Source organism: Rousettus aegyptiacus, unplaced genomic scaffold, assembly GCF_014176215.1.
Source record: "Rousettus aegyptiacus isolate mRouAeg1 unplaced genomic scaffold, mRouAeg1.p scaffold_m13_p_1, whole genome shotgun sequence".
NCBI classification, from domain to species: domain Eukaryota; kingdom Metazoa; phylum Chordata; class Mammalia; order Chiroptera; family Pteropodidae; genus Rousettus; species Rousettus aegyptiacus.
Genome location: NW_023416284.1, coordinates 146,597,237 through 146,618,918, shown reverse-complemented (window position 1 = coordinate 146,618,918; position 21,682 = coordinate 146,597,237). Strand labels below are relative to the sequence as shown.

The following is a 21,682-nucleotide window of genomic DNA, read 5'->3' as shown; positions in this document are numbered from 1 at the left end:
ACACACTAACGAGTGTGGGTTTGTGTTTCAAAACAGACACCCGCAGACACAGATTTTTCTCTTTCTCCATTTATTTTGAACTACTTAAGGGAAGTATATCCTATTTATCTCTGTTCACCAAGTGTCTAGCCCTCAAAGTTCAATAAATATTTTTTGAGCGAATAAAAAGAACCCTATTCCCTACTTCCTGGGGAAAGAAGTGATCTCTAATCATGAGTGCAACCTTTGTGATACCAAGCCTGGGAAAGGCCATGTGTAGTTGTTGTATGGGAGAGGGTGGAATGGAGGGAAGTCTTTGGATTTGGAAACAGAATTTACTCATTCATTTATCAACTTATTCAACAAATATTTGCCTAATTCTATGCTAGGCACTGAGTATACAGTAGTAAATACAACACATGTTCTTGTCTTCATAGAGTTCGCAGTCTACTAGGGAGACAGATAAGTGGAAATCAGCAAATAAAACAACAAAGTGTAAGTGTTATAAAGGAAATAACCAGGTTCTATAACAGACGTTAATAGATGCAACGGAAGCAAGGATCTTGGTATAGTTAAGGCATCAAAAGCAAGCCAGTGGGGCTGAAGTAAGGTGAGCGGGGGGCAAATGATATGCTAGAAGATGATGGATACAAAGGTCATGGTAAGGCATTTGGATTTTATTCTGAGTTAAACTTCTTTAGGAAAACAGAAAATTGAATTCTATATTCTTGAATAAAGAACTTAGAATTGTACTTGGCATAGAGCAGGTGCTCAATAAATGTTAGCCATTATTATATATATAGTTTTCAGCTAAATTAGAAAGCCTCAGTCAGAATAGTAGAATGGAATGCTCAAAACTTAAGCAATGAAGTGATATTCATTTACCTGATAAGCATAGTTTTTATTTAGCAACTTTTCTACACAACCAGCCACATTCCAGACAAAAACAATCAAATCTACTTGCAAAAGGGAAAGCTTATGTTTGTTTGAGCCTCTGATATTCGATATTTCTTTGTTTTAAACAATCAAAGGATAATACAGAGGACTATATTGTCATTACCCTAATATTAAAAATAGATGAGGTGGATCATTTCACGTGCTCACATGAACCAGTGTAAGTTTTTACCACAGGTGGCCATTGTAGAAATGAAAGTTACAGCTAATCAAACACTTTAGCCCATATGCCTTGGTGATTTTAATGATAAGATTTGTTGCTATGAGACAAAAACATGTTGTGCGGGAAATAATCTGTTAGAAATCATATGACCTTGATTCAAAGGCTTTTGATTAACAGCACTAACATCCACTTTCTGCAAAAGAAACAAAACCTATGATTAGAATTCGATAGTCCTTTTAAAGCAAATAAAACATTATTAGCTTCTTATTAGTGAATTTAGGAAGCAAAAAATAGCTTCAAATATTAAAAATGTTCAAGGCCACTAGCAAATTTCTCTTCTTTTACCTTACCTTTCTTCCTACTTTCAGAGGGAGACACTGGGTCAAAAACAAGCAAACAAACAAACAAAAAACTATGGACAGTGGATGAGAGGTAGTCTAGAAGACCCAAGATCTAGCAAGCAGATTGTGCAGTCCTAAATGGTTTCTCTTTCTTTGTGTGTGTCGAGTTGGCTTTGTAACTATTCAGCCTTTATTCATTTATTAAGCATCCACTGGTGCCAGCACTGTGCTTGGAGACATGATGATAAACAGACACGGTACATGCTTTCACAGAGTTTAGATGCTAGAAGGGAAGGCAGCCAAAAAGTTGACAAGTAAGAGCTATGCTTACTTACATAGATGATAAGCACTATGAAGAAAATAAAATGGTGGCAAGAGGATGAGATATGGCAACTGGGTCAAGGTGTGGGGCTCTTTGAACAGGTGATACCTGAGCTGATTTCTGAATGACAAGAAGTTGTTGGCAAACTCAGCATCCCAGAGGTGGGGATAAGCTTAGGGCCTTCAAGATAAAGAAGGATAGCCAGGGTAGCTGGGGCTTGCGGAGTACATCAGAGCATCATAGAAGATGAGATCAAGATCAAGGGACCTGATTATGCATGGTGGATTTTAAGTGCAATAGGAGATCTCTGGTTTTGAAAATGGTCCACTCATGCAAGACTCATCTAAAAGCAGGGCTGGCCATTCCCGGTGACCTGATGGCAGCGGTACTTTTTGCCCTTTTCTAGCTGGAGTGAAGGAGTAGCAGTAGTGACATGACCTATTGGCCTAAAACTCCAACTGGCAATCTGGACCCCTTGGAACAGTGCCCCAGGAAGACTATAAAAGCAAAACCTGTGTGGTGTATCCTGTCCTGGACTAGAAGGGCTTCTGTGGTCTTGTCCCTCCATTCTTAGAGATGCCTCCAAATCATAGCCTCCTTTATCAGCCAAGGGGCTGGGATAGGCCCAGACAGATCCTTGTATCCTCCTCTCCTTCCTTAAGTCCCTAATATCATGACGAGACATAAGCCATAGTAAGGCAAAAGTTATAGTCAGGGCCAGGAGACAATCTGGGTTGGGGGAGAATGCTCACTTTGCCAGAGGAAGCATGACAGGAAGGACCTGGCTGGTGCCACAGGTCAAAGCAGACAATACATTGAATCCAGGGAATCTGACCATGCTTGAGAGACTGGCTTGGGCCGTTTCCAGGGTCACCAAGCTAAGCTTCCTGTGTCCAGACAGTGGGGACCTAGAGGCAGCCACACTAGTGAATATGCACGTGATTTATCTTCTGTTCTGTATTGGAAACCATCGTTCCCCTGAATGTTCCCTTGAAAACTTCAGTGGTTCGCGACTACTTATCAAAGTAAAAATACAATTCTTAGCCACGTTCTAACCCTCTACATTCTGGTTCCCACCTACCTTATTTGTTACTTTCTTGCTTCCTTATGAGTTTTATTTCACTTTATATCCCTATATGTAGCCTACCTACAGTGGGAAAACTTGATTATCACTTTTATAATCAGAAAAAGAACAAAGACCAATAAATATATTTGTTTTGAAAAAGAAGGTTCCTTCTTACCCTAGGTAGATATGCCTCCTGGATCATCCAACTTCTTACTTGAGCCAAGGTGGCTCACCAGGAGGCACTCGTGGTTCATTTTGCAGGATTATCCACTTGGTCCCCTCCAGTCCCATCAGAGTCTGGGCGCACTCCTAAAGTATATCCCCACCTTTCAGGTTTCCCACACTTGAACCTCTTGGGCCTCCCTCAGAGCCTTCCTCTCTCACCCTTACTGGGTTCCCCGCATCCCTCCTCTGACCTTCAGTGCTCTTCTCTCACCTGTAGGCTGTCCCTTTCTTGGGACTTGGCTGCTCCTGGGCTTGTCTAGGACCAACTTTCTTCTAACTTGCACATTCACATAAGTCACTGCCAGCTCTGGCTGCGCTCTGAGCCATGACCTCTTCTAACTGCCCTGACCCAAAGTGCACATAGGCTTTAGCAAGAGAGGACCAAGAAAGTTGGGTGGTGTTGCCGACTAGTTGGTTACTTCCCAGAGGTATAAGCCAAGTTTTATTTCATTTATTTCTTCCTAAGAAAAAGTGGTATACATGTGTATACATGTGGTGTGTGTATGTCCACTTGGGGGAAGGAAAGGAAAGAGTAGTGACTCTGTATCTGTCATGGGGACATCTTACCCTTGGGTTCTAGAAACTTGGGGAATTATGGTAGGAATGATGGTGCGGGAGAGGTTCTTCATGTTTGGATTATCTTAAGCATCTTGTTAAAATAGGGACCAGTGTGGAGCTTTGCACTTTCTAATTAGGACCCAAACTCGATTTCACAGATGTTTTTATTTAGGAAAATAGAAGAACAATGACTCAATTTAATGAAAACTATTAAGTAAACAATAGTACACAAATGTGGCAAGCATCATGAAGGAGGCATCTGATATCTGGAACCCTCAGTTGGTATCAAGACAAAAATTTGCACTGAGTTTACCTCTCCATTCACACGAAAGGGCTAAGGTCAATCTTCCCTGTTTTCTTTGTTGTTTTCACTTACAGATGGCCATGACTACCCTCGAGCAGCCTACCAGCAAGTGATCCAGCCAGCTCTGCCTGGACAGCCCCTACCTGGAGCTAGTGTGAGGGGCCCACACCCTGTGCAGAAGGTCATCCTGAATTATCCCAGCCCCTGGGACCAAGAAGAGAGCCCTGCACAAAGAGAATATTCCTCCCCAGGGCTCCAGAGGTATCAGTAAGTACAACAGGGCCAACTTGCAGACAATTTTAACATGAAAAAGCATAATGCAATACAATCAAGATGTATCAAAACTTTCTATTGGTTTACTACCCAGGTTAGTGGTCAGGACACACAGTAGAATGCCCCTCATAAACTTTTCGGGTCAGGAGGAAATGGAAGCTGGTTGACAAGGATCTCTTTGCCAGACATATAAAGCCTCTGATGACTAGTCAAAATTCTCATGAAGCAAAGACTTTTAAGATGCTAAGTCATACTCTCTTTTTTTTTACTTTCAGATCACCAGGCCTTTTAGTCCATGAAATAGATTCTTATTTTTACTATGACTGACTTCCACCTCTAGGAAGTTCTTTTTTATATTCTTCATTTCCGTAGCTGTTTAAATCCATTTCTTACTTTGGAATTGTAAACTCAATTAGTAACCAGTAATTAGTTTAAATGACCTGTTATTTTCTTTGTATCAAAAGCATTCATACATATTTAACGCCATTATTGCTATACTTCTTCCAGAAAAACATTTTTTTTACTTCAGTTGTCTAACCCTTTAATCATTTTTCTCCTCACTATTATCTTGTTCTCTTTGACTCATTCTTCAAGTTTTCCTTTTCTCTTGATTTATGTATCCAAAAAATTATAGGAAAAACTCATGTAAATGGAGCTTCCTAATTGATGACAAAATTAGAGAGTAGATGAAATGCCTGCTCTGCTCAAGCACAACTTTCATATACCACTCAAAGTAAAATTATATTTGTTATGAGAATAGAATGAGATAGGAAGGTCTTATTAAAGCAGATTTTTCGGAAATATAGAAATTAGTAATTAGCCAAAAAAATTATTAAAAGACAAAAGCCCACCCTAATTACAATGACAGATAAGGTAAATGCCTGCTTTCCCCTTTACTCAAAAGCCCATAAGCCCCCAGATTTTCCTTCCAAATAGATCCCTTATTTAAAAAAAAAAAAAATTGCATGGAGTTTGAATTAAGTAAAATGTGATTTTACAACTGGATGAGTACTCTTGCTGAAGAAATATCTATAATTCCAAGAAAACAAACAAAATTTAAGCATCTTTACAAGGCATATAGGGAGATGATAGTAACTTTTAAAATAAACATTTATTTTGAATAATTTTAGATTTAAAAGAGAATCGCAAATATAGCACAGACTAATTGTTTTTGTAACATCAATTTAAGCCTGCTATGGTCTCCTTGGATTGATCTTATCATTTTAGGATAATGAAAAATAAGTTCAGGTAATAAAACTAATTCTCCTCTTACTGATAATTTCAAAGAGAACCTTAATGCAGAAAGTTTACTCTGTCATTAATCTTCATGATATTGATATTGTTTTTATATGGAAGTTTTTAAATATTATCAATGCCTTAACATTTATTTATCAAATGAACAATTGTCTCTTATAACAACTAAGCAACTTTGAGTATGAAGAGATTTAATGTTAAGAGGATATGGAATTGGATCCCCTTTAGATGAAAGCATATTTTACGGGACTTTTTCTATATGTTAATAAAAATATAAAATAAAAATAACTTCCTCAAATATTCACACTTTAGAAATATTTTATAGTTGAGATTCTGTGTAATTTTATTTAAAATCCTATTACATAAGCCTTTCAGAATTTCTGATTACTCTTTTGGATAAAACTATGAAAATATAGGCAACAATCTAGAAAAACTTGGAATATACATGTAGATTTTTGTAATCAAAACATTTTTTAAAATTTAAAATATAAAATAATCTCAAACACACAACCAATAGCAAACATCCACGTCCACTACTTAGATTTTTTAAATGTTCACATAATGCCACATTTGCTTCAGAGTTTTTTTAAGAAATACAACATTACAGACACAGTTTTAGTCCCCTTATCAGTTAGGATTCAAATACAGAAAACAGAAACGACTCTAGTTATTTTAAGCAGAAGGAACTTAACTTGGGAACTGAGTACTTATACAATTGTTGGAAGCTGGAGGATTTCTAGGAATGATTTCAGAGCAACACCACACAACAGTACACCAAAGAGGCTGCTTCCTCTGTCACAGTCAGAGAGGCAGAGGATCAGAACCCCAGCGGAACTCTCCATTTTAGACCATGCTACCATAGTACAATCCAGAATCAGGTAACTGCCAGCTCTGCAACTATTCTGTGCCTGCTAGATCTCCACTGGCCAAAAAAGGACGCCCTGACCTTGACACTGTGAAGCTGGTCACAGGACACTGGGATGCTTCCCAAGGAACTCGACACCTCCTGATGGCACTTACCAACAGAAAACACAGAAGTGGCAGAAGCCTGGCTTCCATTTCCTTCTGCCTTCCAAACATCACATGAGTGCATCTGATCGTTCTTCTCAGCAGAATGTTCACAGGAATACTGGCAACTAAAACAATAATAAAGATTCCATATAACCGTGTGATAGAAACTTTCTTAAAGGGTCTTCAAAATCAGATTTCCATTCATATGTTAACAACATAAATACTTGTAAACCTATATGGCCTTTTCTACTTTCTGATACATAATTGAATGTTATTTGTCAGGAGCTAAAAATCCTGTCTTGTTATCTGAATGCCTATAACATCAACCTCATGTGTCACCCATTATACTGTGTTTTATTGGTGCCCTTAACTGCCTTGTGCATGAGACTTATCTTCCCAATTAGACAGTCCTTGAATTGAGAAAACACATCCTGTTTACCTTTTTTGACCCCTAGCACAGGCCCTTGCATGTGGCAGTTGGCCCTTGTCCCTCTGGCTTAGAAAAAGAAACGTTAGCAGAGGAGGGAAGCAGCTCACCGGTACTTCCCAGAGCTCTTAAAGCCTTTCTGTTCCTCAAGATGTGCCTTTGTTAAAAAAAAAAAGAAAAAGAAAGAAATGAACATTTTATTGTAAATGTATTCTTTTCCAGGGACCAGCTGTATAACCAGCCACTAAAGAGAGCTGGAGCTCCTGAGGAGTCTTTGGAGTGTCCTGCAGAGTTGAGACCACAGGGTCCCCAAGCTCCATTTCCAGCTGCTGTCCCTAGACCCCCTAGTAACCCTCCAGCCAGGGGAACTCTGAAAACAAGCAACTTGCCAGAAGAACTGAGTAAGTTGTTTACAATTTTTTTTTCTTTTCCTTCTTCTTGTCCAGGCTTATACTTTGAGAGTACTTCATGATTATGCATCCATAATCTTGGATATTTATCATAAACACAGTGAAATAAAATTTCCCTTTTTTTTGCCTTTTGCTAAAAAAAGTGACCAGCATTTCATATGAATGATTTTAGTGATTCTGACACTACCACCAATACTCACAAAGTGCTTACCACTAGATTTTCTTAAACATACACTCCAACAAATAACCCCAATGCTTTTTCCCTCTTCTAAATGATGCTCTTGAGTGGACTTGTCCCTGGGCAAATTGATTGGATGTCCATGTGGTATTGGCCAGGGACCTAGCGTCTTACCATAAATTAGCGGCAGCCATCAAGAACGAGGTCATTTCCTGTAGGAATGAGCAATCTTGCTGGGAAAAATCAGTGTCACAATCTCCGTACTGCCTTAGAACCAGATGCAGACTAAGACTTTTATTTAAAGAAACATTTGACTAAGTGTCAGGTGATGATTCTTTTTCCCCATTTTGTAGCCAGAAACGAAAATGCTGAAATATCACCAAAATGTTCTCATATTAAGGTCAGCCAGGGTAGTAAGTCCTAGAAATCTTAAGAAAACAGCCACTACTTGTAAAATTGTTATATTCTGTTGTGCTTGCTAGAGAAGCTCAGGTAATTCTAAAAAGTCCTGTCCAAATCTGGGTACTTCTTTGAACCAAACTTGAAAATTAAGCCCTTTGCATTTGCTAATTTCTATTGGGCATCTGTGCTTTTAAGTCATTTAGGACTCAAAATATTTCTATTACAATGATCCATTGTTTTTTTTACTCATAAAAATGTGTTAATCTTCTTAAAATCTTACAGATTTTAATTTTGAGCATTTCCGAAGAATGGGTACTACTCTGCAAAGGATATAGTTCTCATGTCGGTTTTTAGATCACATTTATCTTACCATAATCTATAAAGGGAGTCCTAAATTTCTTACATAGGAACTGGTTGAATATTAGGAAAAAAAAAATTAATTGAGTGTCATCAATATGCCTGGCTGCTTAATGAGCCAATTGGACCATTTGAAAGGTGTGTTTTCAAAAAACAAGAGCCTAAGCATAGATGAATACAGACAGACTTGTTTTCTCTCCAACTTCCATTTCTTCTCCACTCTCTGCCCCAGGGGCTTTCTGAGATTTAGGGGGTCCATTCCAGACTAAATCCAACTCACAGAGATTTTTCATCTATCACATTAACATGCTAGCCAGATAATTTCCCCAAGGTGTAAGCCTGAGAGAATACTAGTTCTCAGGCTGACTGGGTCAAATGTGGACACAATACAGTCTGTTGCTCTAGGCTGACCTAGGGAGGAGTGAGGGGTCAGGGATGCTGAGCCACCCAGAGGCAGCATCTCTTTCAAGCTGCTGAAGTTTTACTACCATTTCTGAGTTGCACTTTAGTCTACTCCAGCTTCCTGGCCAGTGAGTGGATGAGGGGGAGGGGAACTATTTTTCCCCTCCCCTCACTCGCTCTTGGACAGCAGAGAGCATCATGAGATCAAAAGAGGACACTGTGGGGTGGCCCCTTAGCCAGACTCAGCTTCTTGGCCTGCCGTGAGAGTATTCCTTAGGCACAGTGCCAAGTGTCTCTAAGAAATCACATGGTGGCCCTATCTTAAGGACCCACAGGTTCTGGGTGAAGGATGTTTTGTTAATGCATCATGTGGTTTTTCAAAAGACCTCCCCGGCTTGTCTCAGCCTGCCAGTACTCTCCCCTGTGCCTCATCTTCCCATGCACCCTGAGCAGTGAGTGTGCATGCCCTTAGACAGGCCCCCAGCTCTTGTGGGCCTCCTAAGGACTGTAATCCACACTGCTGCAGGCATAAGCCCTTAGACCAACCCCCATGCGGGAGGTTTCTCTCTATTGTTCTAGAAGAACAAAAGACATTGCATACAAGTGTTGTTCAGAATGTAATTATTATTATTTGACTAGTTTCTAATAAATGTGAAAAATCTCTCTTAGGGAAGGTCTTTATCACTTATTCTATGGACACAGCCATGGAGGTGGTGAAATTCGTGAACTTTTTGTTGGTAAATGGCTTCCAAACCGCAGTAAGTATTTTATCCAAATTGAAGACCAAACACTTAAAGTGAGTAGAAGGAGAAGAAAAGCAAAAGCAGAAAAGTATAAGTAACTGTGGATGTTTTAAACTACATTATTTGATGTATATGATTGTAAACTAAATGCTTATAAATTTAGGTAATTATCTTCTAAATTTTAAACTATATAGTCTCCAACATGTTTTTCCTGAATACTTTTTAAATGACTCCTCAGTGCCTCTGTACAGCCAGGAGGGCGTTTACGCCGACCACATACTCAGCTGCCCCCGCTCCCCCTCCCCGGCCTGAAGGAAACGCCAGCCTCCTGCTGTACTTCGTACTTTCGCCCTTTTTCACCAATCATACCTACTTTGGTTGTGCTTCCTGTGATGCAGGAGGCAGCAGGCTTTACTGGCCACCTGCTTATTTTACAAGTTTCTTTTTTTGGGCACTGGGCTGTGAGGTTGGAAGCAGAATCCCTGCAGCCCGGGTCCCCCAGAGAGCACAGCTGCCATGCCACACCATGATGCAGCAGTCACGCTTCTGGACAGGGACCGCAGGGCCCGGTTCTCAGCTGGTCTGGTTCTAGGGGAGGTAGACAGCCCGATCCTGCAGCTCACCATGATCTTGGCCCAAGGAATCTGAAGAAGCGCACACTCCTCAAATCGCCCTGTAGTGCTTTGCAACAGCACGGCTTAAAGCCATGTAAGTTTTTCTTTAGGATAAATAAAATTCCACAGGAGCCTACTTAAAGGACTGGCTTTCCTCAAACACTGAGGCCTCCTCTGGGTATTTAGTGACAGTGAATTCTAGAGAGCAGCGAAAAATTAAGGGAAATATCTGTGAATACAAATGTCAAAGGATAAAGAGGGAATACCTAGTAACTAGTAACTAAATGCCAATTTTAAAGATTATTTAACATTATTTAACAGGAGTTTTTACTTGAATTTTTTCTTTACTCTATAATTTTTTTTTTTAAAAATGGAACTGTCTAAAAGTTTTTAGAAGCATACAATTTATTCGTGACAACAGTTCTATTTCTTATTTCTGGAATAAAAAAGCACTGTGTAACCATGACATAAAATCAAATTACAGGACATAAGCCAACATTTCAGAAAAGATCTTACTTTTGGTCCTTTCCAAATAAGCATACAGATCGCCCCTGGAGAAGAGGACAGGTTTTTGTGACCTTTACACTCAGGGGCTGCTTAGGAAGAATTTAAATCTCTCCCTGACCCTCATCACTATGAAGACTTGTGGTAAAATCACAGAGTCCAGTCCCGACAGCTACATTACCAGATTGATACATTAAGATCCCCTTTGTGAAGAAAAAACTTAATTGATAACTTAAGGAGAGTTTTAAAAAGGTATTATTTTCAAAGCTCTAGGTAGGTTTTAGCGAATTCACAGAGATTGTGTAATATCCTGCAACAAGCAAATAAAGCAGGGAGTTGTTAGCTCCCCTGGGTCTAAAGAGGCAAGGGGCCAGTGGTTACTGCCACCTGAAGAGGGTGGCTACACTGGTTTGCTAGGCTGCCATAAAGTACCACAGGCAGGCGGCTTCAACAGAAATGTATTTCTTCACAGTTCTAGAGGCTAGAAGTTCAAGATCAAGGTTTTGGCAGGATTGATTTCATTCTGAAGCTTCTTCCTTTGCTTGTAGATGACCATATTCTCCCTCGGTCTTCACCTGGTCTTTTCTCTACGTGTCCTAATCTCCATTTATAAGGACATCAGTCCCATTGAACCACTCATATGATCACGTTTACCTTAATTACCTCAATAAAGGTAATTACTTCTATCTCCAAATACAGTCACATTCTGAGGCACTGGGGGTTAAGACTTCAATGTATGAATTTTAGGGGGCACAATTTGGCCCATAACAGTACCTATGTGGAGAAATCGGCCTGACAGAAGCTGTGGAATTTGTCAGAGATCTGGAGAGACAAATGGAAGATATCCAGCATATTGTGATTCTCAGAATGTTCACCTCTGCAGCAGGGAATAATTTAGATGCTAGAATAATAATAATAACAACAACGGCGGCAGCAGCAGCAGCAGCAGCAATCATTTATCGAGTACTTACATCATGCCTGGCATTATGACATGACTTTTCCCTATTAACTCATTTTAATCCTCACAACCACCCTAGGAAGTAGGTCTACTAAGCACATATTACAAATGAAGATAGTAAGGCTTAGAGAGTTTTAGTAACATTTCCAAATGCATGCAAGTGGGAAGTGCAGAAGCCAATCATAGAACCATGAACAGAGTTAAGCTGTCTGTCTCTTCTCAGCCCCAACATTATAATGCTTCTGTCTTGTATAATACAAATAGATTACTGACACAGTCACAGAGAGCTACAAAAGCTTTCTCAAGGTTACTTAATGTAGTCATTGGCCTTCAGACATTTTAAACTAAGAAACGGTCATCCAAACCAAAAGGAGTGCCATTCTATTTTTTGTGTTTCATCAGTGAAAAAACATATTCCAAACTTGTATTATGTACTGTATACATTTGACAGTTTCGTGTAATGAAGTACAATCTAGTTCCATAGGAAGCTCGGAACTAAGTTGAAGAGATAAGGCAGACATAAATGAGACATTTGGTAAATGAAAGAATGTTATAATAATGTGTCAATTGTCCAGTACCACCAGTGGTCACAATGGGACAGGGCAGTAGTCCCCACCTTTTTGGAACTAGGGACTAGTGCTCCTATGAGAATCTAATGCCTGATGATCTGAGGTAGAGCTGAGGCGGTTATGCTAGCGCTAGGGAGTGGCTGCAAATATAGATGAAGCTTTGCTCACTGGCCCGCTGCTCACCTCCTGCTGTGTGGCCTGGTTCCTAACAGGCCACAGAAGGGTATCCGTCTGTGGCACAGGGGGTTTGGGACCTCTGGAGTAGAGCTTGGTGAGGTAAGGAGGAGGAAATCAATGCGTAGGGAGAATTCAGAGAGCAGTGGGGCCCTGCACTCTGCTTTTTGGGTGCAGCGCAGGGACACCAGTGTGGGGAGTAGAGCAGGCAGAGCATATGGGGAAAAGAGAGGCAAGGCTGGATCAGAGGTGGTATGGGAAGCTGGCTGAATGCCTGGGATGTGATCGGCCCTAAAAAACAGAGTGACGTTTAGGACAACTGATCTGGGAGCAGTGTGACTGGATCAATTAACCCCTCCTCAAAGATACTCTCCCCAAGTCACCCATTCCAATATAAAATCCTCCTTCCGATCAAGAGCACCTTTACACACACATTATTTTCTGGCTACAGGACAAGCCTGAGCCCAAGAAAGAAAGGCCTTCTTATTTGATTTTTTTTTGTAAAACATAAAATATCCGTCTTTTCTCTCCTTTCAATATTCATTCAAAGACTTGATAATTAGTATCAGTCTTCAAGGCCTGAGAGTCTTACTTCTTGATTTTCATCATAAACCTTTTCCCCACCATCTCTGTAATTATTTTTGTGACAGTTCCTTGGATTTGCTCCAAGTTTCATACAATTCCTTTTAAACATATAGATTGTAACTGGACATAATACCATAATAATGGCCTGGTTAATGCAAGTAAAGCACCATAATTGTATCTCAATACTTACACGCCATGCATCCATTAAAATGTTCTAGAATCACGTTTGCCTTTCAAATTATAGATATTTATTATTTATTGTATATTGCTGGCTTGCATCCAACTTGGTGGTCTCTCAGATTTTTAAAACATAACTATTGTGTAGGCAAAGATACATTTTGATGCATGCCACCATATCCTCATTATGGATATTAAATATTTAAATGCCTACTAATATTGAAATAGGGAACATTTTAAGAAAATTGTACTTTGTTTTTTAGACTTACATGCACCTCCCTGAACAAAGCATTAATAAGTTCTTCAGTTTTAAATGTATGTAGTCTCTTGTGTTTTCTTGTACTTTGCATCTAGAGAAAGTTTCTCATTCCGCATCTTTTTTTTTTTTTTTTTTTTTTTTTGTAGATTGACATATTTGAGGATAGAATCCGAGGCATCGATATCATTAAGTGGATGGAACGCTACCTTAGAGATGTAAGTACATTCTGAATTTACTTTCTGGTGAGAAAGACAATGAGCTTGTGAAGTTATTTTATGAAAGGAGCACTGGCATACCCACCAAGCCCAAAGCTGAGAAAATCCCAACAAAGCCTCCCTTGTTGGCAGCCGCGCAAAGACTTGGAAAGGAAGGACGAGGTCGCCCTCCTGGACATGGGCAGGCAGGAAGTAAACGGTCAAACCAGACACAGGTGGTTGATAACAATCAGAGCAAACAATTTTTGGACCAGAATAGGAAAGGAGGAAATGAAGGCAGGAGTGGGGAGCGAGCGGCAGAATTCAATTTAATCTGCGGCCACCCCAAGTGTTTTGTAGGATTGGACTGAAGAGCTTTCCCCGGCACTTTGTGCTTTAACAAGATAGAAATTGATTGCTGCCAGCGTGTCCATGTCGGTGCTTCAGCTGCTTCTTTTGGAGGGAGCAGTGGGGGACAGAGTCTCAGCAGGCTGGGGTTTTGTGGCTTTTCCTTTTGTCTGCAGCCTGACGTCTGCTTTGTGCTGAAGGCTCTGGTCCTCCTGACTGTGCTAACGCGTACATGCCACAAGCAGGGCAGTCAGGAGTGCAGTAACTGGCAGCTTGGATCCACCCGCGGTAGGGAGGGGGTATTTCATCACTGGTGTCGCAGAGCCTTTTTGCCACGATACAGAATCACTTAGTGATTTAGGCTTTCATTAGACGTTTATTAGTGATGGTTGTGGAAAAGGGTGGGCAAAACTGCATCCATTTAAGAGAACTCCTCTCGCAGCCATTTGCTCTGTGTGTTAGAAGGGAGCCGTGGAGGGAGACAGAGGAAAAGGGAAGACAGGAGTCTGCCCAAGTGGGAGCCAGTGCCTCTCACTTTCCACGGAGAAGGAGCCCAGCCCTCCACCCTCGAGTGTGTCAGAGAACGCTTACGGTCCCGCTGGCCAGGTTCCAGCCTGCCGTCACCAAATGGACCACACTTTACACTGTCATAAACATGCTTTCTCCTTCTCATTAACAGAAGACAGTGATGATAATCGTAGCAATCAGCCCCAAATACAAACAGGATGTGGAAGGCGCCGAGTCGCAGCTGGACGAGGATGAGCATGGCTTACATACCAAGTACATTCACAGAATGGTGAGTGGAGAGGGAACCACAGCACCCCACCGGCCCTCGGGTGCGGGCTCTTTCTTCCATGAAGGCCTGTCCTTCACTAGAGACCAACTGAAGGCAGCATAATCATGGGTGAAGAGGGGGATATTGGCAAGAGAGGGGGATGTGGGTTCAGCTCCATCTACCTTTGGAATCTGAGCAAGCCACCACACCCCTGGGACTCAGTGTTCCTATCAGTAGTGACAAGGGGATATTAATCTGTGACCTCTAAGTTCCAAGACGCTGGAAAGCAGTGCCCCGCTGGCTCAGTTGTTTACCGACAAGTACGAAGTCCTAAGAGGGGTGAGAAATGGGGCCGTGAGGAGCGAGGCTCCTGCGTCTATATCCTGTCCTGACCCCTGCCTTTCAGAGAGGCAGAGCAGCCTAGTGAAAGGGACTCAGGCTGTTGTGTCAGATAGCCCTGGTTCACATTCAGCTTCCTCATGTGGAGGTGTGTAACTATGGGCTGACTGCGTAAACCTCTTTGTGCCTCCATGTCCCTATTGATAAAATGGGTCACTAATACTTACAGCACTATTATGAAGATTAAATGTTTGTGAGGTGTATGGCATATATCAGATGCTCAATCAGGGGAAGCAGTTGTTCTTAGCTCATGATAGATGAGCAAGGGCCCACTGCCACACTGAACTATGGGGCCTGGTCAGTGAGTAAAATTTTGGTGGAGTTAGACTTACTCAGCATCTGATAAAATATTCTGACTGAAATATCACTCGGCTTTGGAACCGGCTGTTTTATGGGCAAGCAATCTTCCTGCTTCCCATGATCATGGAGACACCATGGAGACGGTTCCTGCTGGACTCAGATGCTCACTAGACTTGTGACTCTCAAACTGTCCCGTAGAGTCCCTAATGGGTGCTCATCTGTGCTGCGGGCACAGGTGCTCTGGGGCCTCCCACACTACCTCAGCCAGAGCTGGTCTGTCTTTCTCAGGATTGTTTGTTTACCAAGGATTCTGAAATTTACAAAGACTTGAAAATCACTGGGCCAAAGCTTGTAAGCTCCATTTCAGCCCTAACATTCCACAGTGTGGGAAGGTGACTGCGATGGGCGTTAAGGATCACTGACTAGGCCGGGAGGGTGGAACAGGAAGCAGAAGTGGTCCAGATGGAATAAGTAGCAGCACAAGGCAGGAGGCAGTTGGGCATTCAGGGACTTACAGATTTACCTTGAGGGAAGCCAGCTTAACTCAGGCCCATCCTGTGGGTCAGGACCACAGAACGAGAGCGGTCGGCGGGGGCGGGGGGGGGGGCGAGGGGGCGTTTAGGGTCTCTGTCTCCTCTTCTCCCATGGGCCGACTATTTATTTGAGCTCAGAGCCAAGCCAAAGTAAAAGCTGAAGCAAGATGGTGAGGACAAAGAATAAGGCCAAGCAGTCAGGAGACATGTTTCCTTCCTATTCCATTCTCTCCCAGTCTGAGAGCCCAAGGGCCAAACCCAGGAAAGGTACCATTTCTGCCCTAAAAGGTCATGGCCGTCTCTGGGGGCTGCCATCCCTTGGCTATCTGCTGTATGTGTGTATGATCCCAAAGCACTTGATGTCCTGTCTGCATCTCTAGGAACTGCCAGTCCCGGGAGCTGACAGCTGGTGTGTGGGAAGGGCTCCAGGTCCCTGCCAGTCCCTGGAGAAACCTGCCAAGCTCTGCTGGTGTGTAGCAATGCCAGACAGCAATACACAGCTCAACCCCAGAGCCTGTCTGGCTGTGCCCAGCTATGAACTAGATTGTCTCCAAACCTGGTTTCTTGGAGCAACTGTGGCTTGGGCCCTTCCTTCCTCATCACTGAAGGAATTGAAGAGGCCAGATACAGACGTGCCTTCTCCTCACCTGGCTTCCTTCCTAGTCCCTTCTCAGCAGCAGAAAACTCCAAGATAGAGGGAGTGAAGAGGTACCAGGAGTAACTACCTTATAGAGCTAATGACTTCACAGGAAGCCAATATCTGGAAATATGAGATAAAAACACACACCCCTGCTGGCTGGCCCCTACATAGAGTAGTTCAGTGAACAAATAAAATGTTACAGTATATAATGTCCTAGAAGTCAGAAACTAACTCCAGTTCTTCATTTTTAACTTATAAACCCTAAACCCTTCCTTTTTATGTGTTTGTACTGGTGTGGTTTGTGCTTTTAGCTGCATGGTACTTGAGTCATTTTAAAATATGTGTTTAGTGTTGTCTTCTGATTTTTTAAAAGGAGGTGGTTCTGAGAAAACACTTCGTGGAGAATCTGTGTGTGTTGTGCGATTGTGTGTATGTAAGTAAGTGTGAGTACGTAGGAGTGTATGTTCATGAGTGGTTTCTCTGGTGATTTCAACAACAAGTCATCACCACTGTCACATTCTTCTCAGTTCTGTTTTCATTCCCACGCACAATGAAGACTCCTCAGTAATAAAAATCAATTGGAAGATGAAATAGTTGGGAACACATAATTCCTCATCTCCTTGTCATCAGAGGACTGAAAACTTTGTGCTGGTCACAGGATTTGAAAGACGCTGGCTCCTCTCATATTGAAAATTCTGGTTTTGATAGAGTTCTTGGCAGCTAAATCTTTTTGGGCCACTGCAGTGTCAGAGCGAATTGGAACTGGTGTGGGAAGCCTAACACTTGGCAGACTGAGCTCTTCACAATTGACTTCCCAGCCTCATCTTCTGCTCCCTCCCAAGCCCATTCTGGGCTCTAGCTCTAATGCATTACTAGCCAGTCCCAACCCACTAACATCCTTCCACGCCTCCAAACATGTACTCATGCTCTTTCCTCTGCTGAGAATGTCTTTCCCCTGTATCCCATTTTCCCTGTCCTACCAAATTCTTCTTTTAGTATCCAAATGACACCTCCCTTGTAACTATCCTTCAAAGCACTGATGTAGAATGGATGGCCTCCATTTTGGGGGCTTCCACAGCAATTTGTTAAAACTTTTTACACGGCACTGAAGTTGGTAATTTATCTTTCTGACTGCTCGCTAAACTGCTGGCTTTGTAAGGATAGCAATTGTATAGGTGGTGTTCTGGTAAACTGGTTCTCAAAAAAAAAAAAAAATCCTGATTTGTAGCATTTGTTTATTTCCATGGTACAAATACTCTCACCATGGCCAACTTCGAGCAACCAGTGTGAAGTCACTGAACACAGAATTGGGAAGAGGCACACATCCAGCTTTTGTGAGCTGATGCAAGCCAGCTCAGTAGACCCTGGAAGGTATCCTATTCCTTGAAACCCAAAGTCTAGCACAGAGCATGACTTATAATAAGCCTTTGATAAATGAGTGGTGAATGAGTGAATGGCATAGATGTGTAATGGGCTTACAATTTTAAGTGTGTGGCACTCAAATAAGGAAATTAGAATAAAGATACTGTGTAGGCTTGGGTGATCATGGGTACCACTAACACCTCATCTTTGTTCCTGAAATTAAACCCTCAATTTGTTCTGTTCCAGATGCAGATCGAGTTCATAAAACAAGGAAGCATGAATTTCAGATTCATCCCTGTGCTCTTCCCAAATGCTAAGAAGGTAAACAAACAAACAAACCTTAGAATTCAAGCTTTGCTGTGTTTGCCATCTGGGATTTTAAGTGAAAAACCTCGTCAACTCTTTATTGCTCCTTAGAGATAACAGTGGTTATAGGAAAGATCAACGACTTGTACCACTCAGTTCAGCAACATGAATCGGGAAAGTTTTAAAGCATTATCTAATAGACCATCTCGTCCTAATTGTTCAAACAGCCATTACACACAAAGAAGTAGTTTGTGTTTAAACTCATGAGAGAAAAAGACTGTTCATCTGATACTTCTTATCTCTTGTACATGAAAGTCAAGATGTGTACTTTTTTTTTTTTTTTTTTGCTGGCTATTCCACGGGAGTTTTTTGCATATAGTTCAGCTCTCAAAACTGTAGAATACAAGAATTAAATCTACACAATTACCAAAGTGAACTTTGCTGTGGTTCAGATGAGGAATTTTTTTTTCCCAGAAGGACATGCCAGTGGGTCTGTGAAATGGGGGCAAAAGCCATCTGAGGCCTTGCGCCTGGCTTGGCAAAGGGAGGCAGTAGTGTAGTAAATGTCCTGCGAGTCAGACCACAGCACCCTGAGCTCAGGCCCAGCGTCACCCTGCAGGATCCCTGGATGCCAGAACTGCATTGAGACTTCTGCCCTGGGTGAGGGAGGGTTCAATTTATGTGAAAGGGACTCTAGGGTTGCACAGTTCACACCCTGCTCGATGGTATGCCTTTCCAGCCCTTGCCCGGGCTCTCGTTGCTCTCACTGCAAGATCTTCTTAATGGTCTTCCCGTCTCCACTTTGACCCTAGAGTGGCCATCTTCTGCTCTGCCATCAAAGAGGAATGTCCAAAATGTAGGTCTGATCTATCTCCAGTTTAGAAATTTCACGGTGCTTTCCCACTATATGTGACTGTGAGATCGTATCCACCTTTCCTCGCATAGTATATGAGGCCCCTTAAAGGAGATTTGTGCTCGGTTGCTCAGCCTTCTCTCTTATCACCGTGTGCATGGATGGCTGTACGCCCTGGTTGTACTGGACTATTTCGACATGCCCTCACATACGCCTTGGCACTTTCTGGTCCCTCTGCTTGCAGTGCACTTGTCTGTCTAGTGAACTCTTGTTTATCCTTGTATTACCCAGTCTCTTCCCCCATATATTGAATTGGACCTCTCTTGAGAGCTCTTAATATAGAACTTTGAGTCAATGGTATGTGGCTGGGGTGGAGGCACTGGGAATAATTGTTTAAAATTACTGGAGCATAGTGATAGAAAAAGCAGACCAACTTTTACTTGGTTTTATTAATGTTTTTAAAACTTCTTCAGACAATCCCTGTGTTGCCTGTGCTCAGGGCAGACTGCTCCCACCGCCTGTCCCCTGGGGTACACCATCGCCTAGAAAATAATTTATTTTTCTTTATATTTTTGACTCCATCATAAGACTATGAACTCTTCATGGAAGTAACTGCCTTTTTTGTTTGGGCATCATCAATACCCAGCATGATGCGTGAGACATAGCAGGTGCCACTTCTAAGCTCATCCTGCAAGCCCCAAAGGAGTGCCATCTACTCAGAGAAAACCGCACCCGCCCTGTCTGACTCTGCCCCCTCTACTTCCAGACTTCCTCACCTCCTCCGTCTCGCTCACTCTTCTCTAGCCACACTGGCCTTGTTGCTCCTTCAATAGGCCAGGCGCTCTCCCACCACAGCGTCTGCACTGGCCCTTCCTTCGGCCTGGACTCAGACCTCCACAAGGCTTGCTCCCTCCGCTCTCTTCCTTAACTCTCTATGAACTGCAAATCTTTCATCTAGCCCCAGCACTGCCTTATCCCTTTTCTCTGTTTTATTTTTCTCCATAACATATAGCACCAATGAACACGCTATACCTTTTACTCTTTTGTTATCTGTCTTTCCCTCACAGCATGTCCACTCTGTGAGGGCAGTCTGGAACTGCACCCCCACACACACACACATACGCCCCACCCCGATCCCAAGCTCACAGGTTCTGCCTTTGCCTGATAACTGAGGTCTGGGGGGATCCTTTTACTGCAGGCCAGACCTGTGGCTGGAGTGAAAGGATAATGAATTAGATTAAGCCCACAGCCTTGGCATACTTCTTACGAAGCAACAAGGGAATTCGCATCACTCTGCGTGACCTCAGTCCTACCCCTTTTATGTGAGGGTGGTGAAAAGCACGTTGAAATGCAAAGGGCAGGTAGCCTGGGAGACTGACAGAAAATGCTGCGCACATGTGGTTTCCATAATGAAACATACAGCTTGCACCCGAATCCAAGAGCACGTCACATGCTAACCCCTTCCAAAAGCAACCCCCAGGACTGTTTGGTAGGAAACGGCCGTGAAGGGAAAGCCATAGATGTTTGGGAACTGAGCCTGGGATCTGGAACCCAGGTTTTTCCCTAATGGTTTTTGCTCCTGTCATCCTCTCTCTCATAGGAGCACGTGCCCACCTGGCTTCAGAACACTCACGTCTACAGCTGGCCCAAGAATAAAAAACACATCCTGCTGAGGCTGCTCAGAGAGGAAGAGTATGTGGCTCCTCCCCGGGGGCCTCTGCCAACCCTTCAGGTGGTACCCTTGTGACACCCTCCATCCCCGAATCATTGGGGCCATGCCATATCTGGGGCCTGTTCTAACAGACACTCTTCTAGCTGAGGCTGGTTGGCCGCGTTCACGGGTATTTGTTTTCAGTGCCTCCCTGAGGGGCCCTTCAACCCCAGAAAACCTGTTCTGCAGAGTATTCTTCATCCTGCAAACATCCTGTCTTGAAACAGGCCATGGCTGCTCTGTATTCCCTGCTTCTTATACCCACTGCCCGTTCCTCCTGACAGTCTGATGCATCCATTCTTGGCCTCTCACTGCTTAGCAAGTAGATCATATTAGTGATGCTGCAATAAATGTAAATGACCACAAACACCCTCCTGTTGCTTAAGACTTCTTTTGTGAGATCACCAGAGGCTTGTGTGGCCTCAGACAAAATGGATTCGTGTACAAATAATAAAATGTTTACTCTTTTGTAAGACTGTGTCTCACTTATCTCAAAGCAGATAGATATATAATAATTTATAATAAGAAGAACGGTTGCTTCCAGGGACATCAATAAAGCCCCTTAGATATAAATTAGATAAAGGTAACAGACAATATTGTATTAAAGGATTAAAGCCAGATAGTTAAACGATGCCTTTTGTAATAATCTTGAAAGTTTTATTCATGCAGGAGAACTTTTTAATAAAACATCTTTGTACAACACATGACCATAATTCCAAATAGAATCATAGTTCTTAGGGTCCAGCTGTCTGTGTAAAAATATGTGTCTATTGTATGAAGTGACAGGGGATGTATAATACAGGTTAAAATTGTGGTTTGGGAGGCCTGTGTTCTAGCCTTGGCTCTACCTAGCCGTGTGACTTTAAGCAAGTCCTTTCACTTTTCTGAAACTCTGGGGATTTGTTTATAGAATGACACGGACAAAAAAAAGCATCTCCAATGACCCTAAAAGCTTTCAGGTCTAGGACTTAAATACTAAATACTCTTACAGGAATGACTGAGTTTTCATTTTTATAATATATGTCCCAGGGGATGGATGAAATTACATTTTC

The 21,682-nt window shown here is 42.3% G+C and overlaps 1 protein-coding gene across 1 annotated transcript in view; it reads left to right on the top strand.

Annotated features, from left to right (window-relative positions):
• TRAF3IP2 (TRAF3 interacting protein 2) overlaps positions 1–21,103 on the top strand; it is a 38,802-nt gene extending 17,699 nt beyond the window's left edge. The window contains exons 3-9 of the mRNA XM_016136997.2: positions 3,987–4,179; positions 7,100–7,278; positions 9,296–9,384; positions 13,356–13,424; positions 14,431–14,547; positions 18,007–18,081; positions 20,520–21,103. Of these exons, the coding sequence (XP_015992483.2) occupies positions 3,987–4,179; positions 7,100–7,278; positions 9,296–9,384; positions 13,356–13,424; positions 14,431–14,547; positions 18,007–18,081; positions 20,520–20,666 (869 nt within the window). The 3' untranslated portion in view covers positions 20,667–21,103. The remainder of the gene's footprint in view (positions 1–3,986; positions 4,180–7,099; positions 7,279–9,295; positions 9,385–13,355; positions 13,425–14,430; positions 14,548–18,006; positions 18,082–20,519) is intronic.
• The last annotated feature ends 579 nt before the right edge of the window (positions 21,104–21,682 follow it).